Here is a 4,463-nt window from a genome sequence, read left to right as displayed (position 1 = left end):
ACGGAAGAGCTCCACATAATTCGGCCGGCCGGGCAATAATTAGGCAAACCAGCTATTAGCTCGTCGTTGTATGGCCTCCAAATGAACTATTAAGTAACAACACAAAACGTGGGTATACGCAACACATATGAAGCCAGGCCAAGTAAACTTAGGTATACATTTACCTGTGCGCCCTCCAGCAAATCCAACAAATCCCTGCATAAGGGGAGATTATGTCGAGCCTCGTACTCTCGTCCATATCCCCGCCTATCAACCCACCTCCTAGCTAGAGGGAGAAATGAAGGTGGTGCACCCGGAGCTAATGATGGTAGAGGTGGTTGCAACTGCAGGAACCGCTCCCAGACCCAAATCTAACATACAAAGTGGACGTAAAATTTAAGGTATATTTTTACTAGGTATGTTATAATGAATAGAGTATTCGAATATGTTTTCATCTGTAGCAGCAGCAAAAATCCAGCAACATCACGCTGGGTGCCCATGCTCGCCCGGCACATTTGCATGTACAAGTAACCGAGAACAGCAGCACCCCAGCTGTACTGGGGTAAATCATCTAGACGCTCAAGATGATGAAGAAATCTCAAGCTAACTAGGTTCCCCGAAGTGTTCGGGAACAAAAACTCTCCAAACATAAGGAGTAGCAACAACCTCGTATACCGGTGAATATGAAGCTCCAGTGTATCGTCTGTGATGTCAGGGTGCAATGCCTCCAAATGTTGTCGGACAGTTGTTAACTGCAGATAACTGGCCCCAACCAGTGCAGTCTCCTCTGGTGGCTGTAAACCGGTGAGCCGCTGCAGCATGTCCAGGTACTGCAAACCTGTCTGCTCTCTCATGGCATGCGACATAGCAACAGGGTGTCCATCAACGAGCAGCCCATACATGACCTCCACGTCCTGCAGCATGATGGTGGCCTCGCCAATGGGCAAATAAAATATGTGCGTCTCCGGTCGCCACCGCTCTATCAGGGCCGTGATCAACGACCAATTGAGCTGCAGCCGGCCGATCTCCACAATCCTATAAAAGCCCATATTCTGGAGGCGTCTGACTATACGGGGATGGAGAGCGCGGTCCTTGAGAAAGGCCCACATATCGTCTACTCTCCTGGCGCGGAAAGTTTGGGCCAGTAATTGTCCCTCCCATATGTGGGACGACTTATGATCGCCCTGTAACAACAGTAGCTCCAGGCTGGCAGGTCCGGGATGCAAAGGTGGAACCTCCATGTCGTCTACTGTAAATTAAACAAGATTAATTACATTATTTTACTTTAATATGTTAGTTTATTATTTTACATGTTAATTTTATTATTATATATGTTTGTTTGTAAATTAAATAATTAATTTTCATAATTATACAAGATTTAATTATTAAATATTCACATATGGGTTCCATGCTCGATATTTGAGGCCCAGTAGCACCAAGATATCCTGAATTCTTGTGTTCATGATAAAAAACTTTTCTCGATTTATCACTCAACATGTCTGTTATTTTAAATGTTAGTTTATTATTTATATCTTAGTAGTTTTATTAATTTATATGTTAGTTTTATTATTATATATATTTGTTTATGACTCACTTATTTTTGACTATAATAAAATTAAATAATTAATTTTCATAATTATACAAGATTTAATTATTAAATATTCACATATGGGTTCCGGGCTTGATATTTGAGGCCTAGTAGTACCAAGATATCATGAATTCTTGTGTTCATGATGAGAAAATTTTCTCGATTTATCACTCAACATGTCTGTTATTTTAAATGTTAGTTTATTATTTATATGTTAGTAGTTTTATTAATTTATATGTTAGTTTTATTATTATATATTTTTGTTTATGACTCACTTATTTTTTATTATAATAAAATTAAATAATTAATTTTCATAATTATACAAGATCTAATTATTAAATATTCACATATGAGTTCCAGGCTCGATATTTGAGGCCCAGTAGCACCAAGGTATCCGGAAAATATTGTTGTTTTCTCATGTTATTTTCTTACGATCGTTGACTAGAATTGGACGGAGTTTGTGTTTGAATTATCATCTATTTTGATGTATTTTTAGGTATAATAGATACTTAAATGATTAATTTCAATAACTAAAAGGATACTACGTTAAAGGGCACTACATTTTACTACGCTAAAAGGGCACTACATTACAAATACAAGCACTACATTAGGCCACAAGATACCACTAGTGGGAACTAAAGTAACAATTTATTTATTTTACTAGTCTTTAAGCAAATAAATAATCTAAACCATACAAAAACAACAAACAAATTTAATCACAAAACATTCACGAAAATACATATACCACATTAAAAAGTAACTTATTAACATTTTTTTAACAACTAATAATAATTTCTCTATTTTTACTAATTTTTTAGCACACTAATATCATAGTCCGGATAAAAATAACAAAATAGTTAAATCGCAAAACAATCACAAAATAATATAGAACACATTAAAAACAACTAATATGCATTTTTTATACGAGTTTCAACAAAAACTAAGTCGGAATACCTCGATTTAAGGTTTTAGGAAAGTTGAAAATTTGGCGATTTAGAGCCGAAACGAGCAACCCTCACAATGAGAGAATGCCTTAGCTAGGATATAACGCCTTTTTAAAGGACGCTATACCTTAACGGGCAAACGACCGTTAAGGGGTATAGCGCCCTTAAAAAGGGGCTATATGTATTTTGATCACTAACTTTTTTTTCCGTCTATTTTTGTGTCTTTAGTCCAAAAATGCATTATTTTGGTTCCGCGCTCTCTCGCTCGTGAAGGATCCGTTTCGTTGAAACTGTCTTCTGTTGTCATGAGATGTCCTGCTGCTTCCCATCTTCATCACACCTCCTTTCATCATTCCCAGCTACTTACTTGTCTTTTCCTCATTTACGGTACATAAAGCTCGATGATTCATCCTGTATTTTTGTCAGGTATCATCATGTGCTGGCCTTCATCAGTATCACAATGTCAAATTCCAGTCTGCTGCTGCTTCACTCCTCCATTTTTCCTCCTTACTGTTGAGACCAATTATCCCTTTCTTTTTTGCTATGACAATTAAATTAGGATTTGTTATACAGTAGTAAAATAGAATCTGGCTATTCAAGCCCTTTTAAAGGAAATATTGCATTTTTATGGATGTTGCTGATGTGATTACTAAGAGTTGACTCCTGAAGATGGGAAGGATTGCTCTAGAATTTCATGGGTATAAACTTTACATATGCAAAAGTTCATCTTTATTTGAATGCTGGGTACTACGCCCAAACCAAAATCCCTTGAAATGGCTATCCTAGCATAAAATCACTGTATTTTCTGCCTTTACATCAGTGTTGCGAAGAGCGTGAAGCGAGGAAAAACGATAAGCCCCTTTTCGCTTAAAGCGTGAAGCGAGAAGCGAAGCGCTCGCTTTTTTGAAATAAAACGGAATTAAGAAAAATATTAAGATAAATACTACATAGACAACACATGTTACACATGTAACTACACACAACACATGTAACTGCCAATACTAAAAAAATTGACAGTGAGACTAAGAACAAAAGATGAAAAATTGAAGGAAAAAAAAATTGGCAGCATTTCGCTGCAGTTTTAAGGACTGAAACGAAAATAAGAAGAAGAAGAGAATGAGAAAAAAAAAGAACTGAAGGGAAAAAAAAGTTTGGCAGCATTTCGCTGCTATTTTAAGCACCGAAGAAGAAGAAGAGAATGAGAAGAAGAAGAAGAAGAAAATATACCTGGACTTGAAAATTGAAACCCTAGTCGCTGCAAACATACCTGAGCTTGAAAATTAAAACCCTAGTCGCTGCTTGCTCTGCTGCTCGCTGATTTTGTAATTCATTTATCAGTGACTTTTTTTTTGATAAAGTAAGATGTTGCATTAAAGGCATCAAAAAGATGCAAAGAGTACATGAAAGAAGTTCAGTTTGCTCCTAATACAAAAAATCTAGGTTAGACCTTGGAGCAAAACCAAAACCAAAAGGAAAAAATCGGCTTTTAAGCCATAGTGAGCGCGCTAATAAAATCTAACATGGAAATTACATCATTAAAAGGGGCTAGATTACTCCAACTGAACATAATCATCAAACACTTAGATTTCAGGGTGCAGTTGGGAGTTGAAATGCCATCAAAACATCTGTTATTTCTCTCTGTCCATATACACCAAAAGATGCATGCTGGATCTTTTGCCAGATCTTCTTGATGGCCCTGTCAACTTTACAAGATCTCCAACTTTCCACTGCTTCCTTTATGTTATGTGGAGTTGCCCAGCTAATTCCAAAAACTGATAGGACAACATAAGCCATATATTTGTTGCCATTTATTGATTCTGAACTTTGTTGGCACATGTAGCATCTATTCACCATCTGGAAGTTCCTTCTGCATAGGTTATCTTGGGTCAAAATAGCATCTTTAATAGTTGTCCAAGCAAAACACATTACTTTCGTAGGGAGTTTTGATTTCC

The 4,463-nt window shown here is 36.8% G+C and overlaps 1 protein-coding gene across 1 annotated transcript; it reads right to left on the bottom strand.

The window, feature by feature from the left end:
- Positions 1–350: 350 nt before the first annotated feature.
- Positions 351–1,220, bottom strand: LOC138901599 (serine/threonine-protein phosphatase 7 long form homolog). The gene has a single exon (XM_070189374.1). The coding sequence runs from the start codon at positions 1,218–1,220 to the stop codon at positions 351–353; it is 870 nt and encodes a 289-aa protein (XP_070045475.1).
- Positions 1,221–4,463: the final 3,243 nt, after the last annotated feature.

The sequence above is a fragment of the Nicotiana tomentosiformis genome, chromosome 11 (assembly GCF_000390325.3).
Source record: "Nicotiana tomentosiformis chromosome 11, ASM39032v3, whole genome shotgun sequence".
In the NCBI taxonomy this organism is placed as follows: domain Eukaryota; kingdom Viridiplantae; phylum Streptophyta; class Magnoliopsida; order Solanales; family Solanaceae; genus Nicotiana; species Nicotiana tomentosiformis.
Note: the sequence above shows the minus strand (reverse complement) of the source record. Positions and strands in the feature narration are given on the sequence as shown.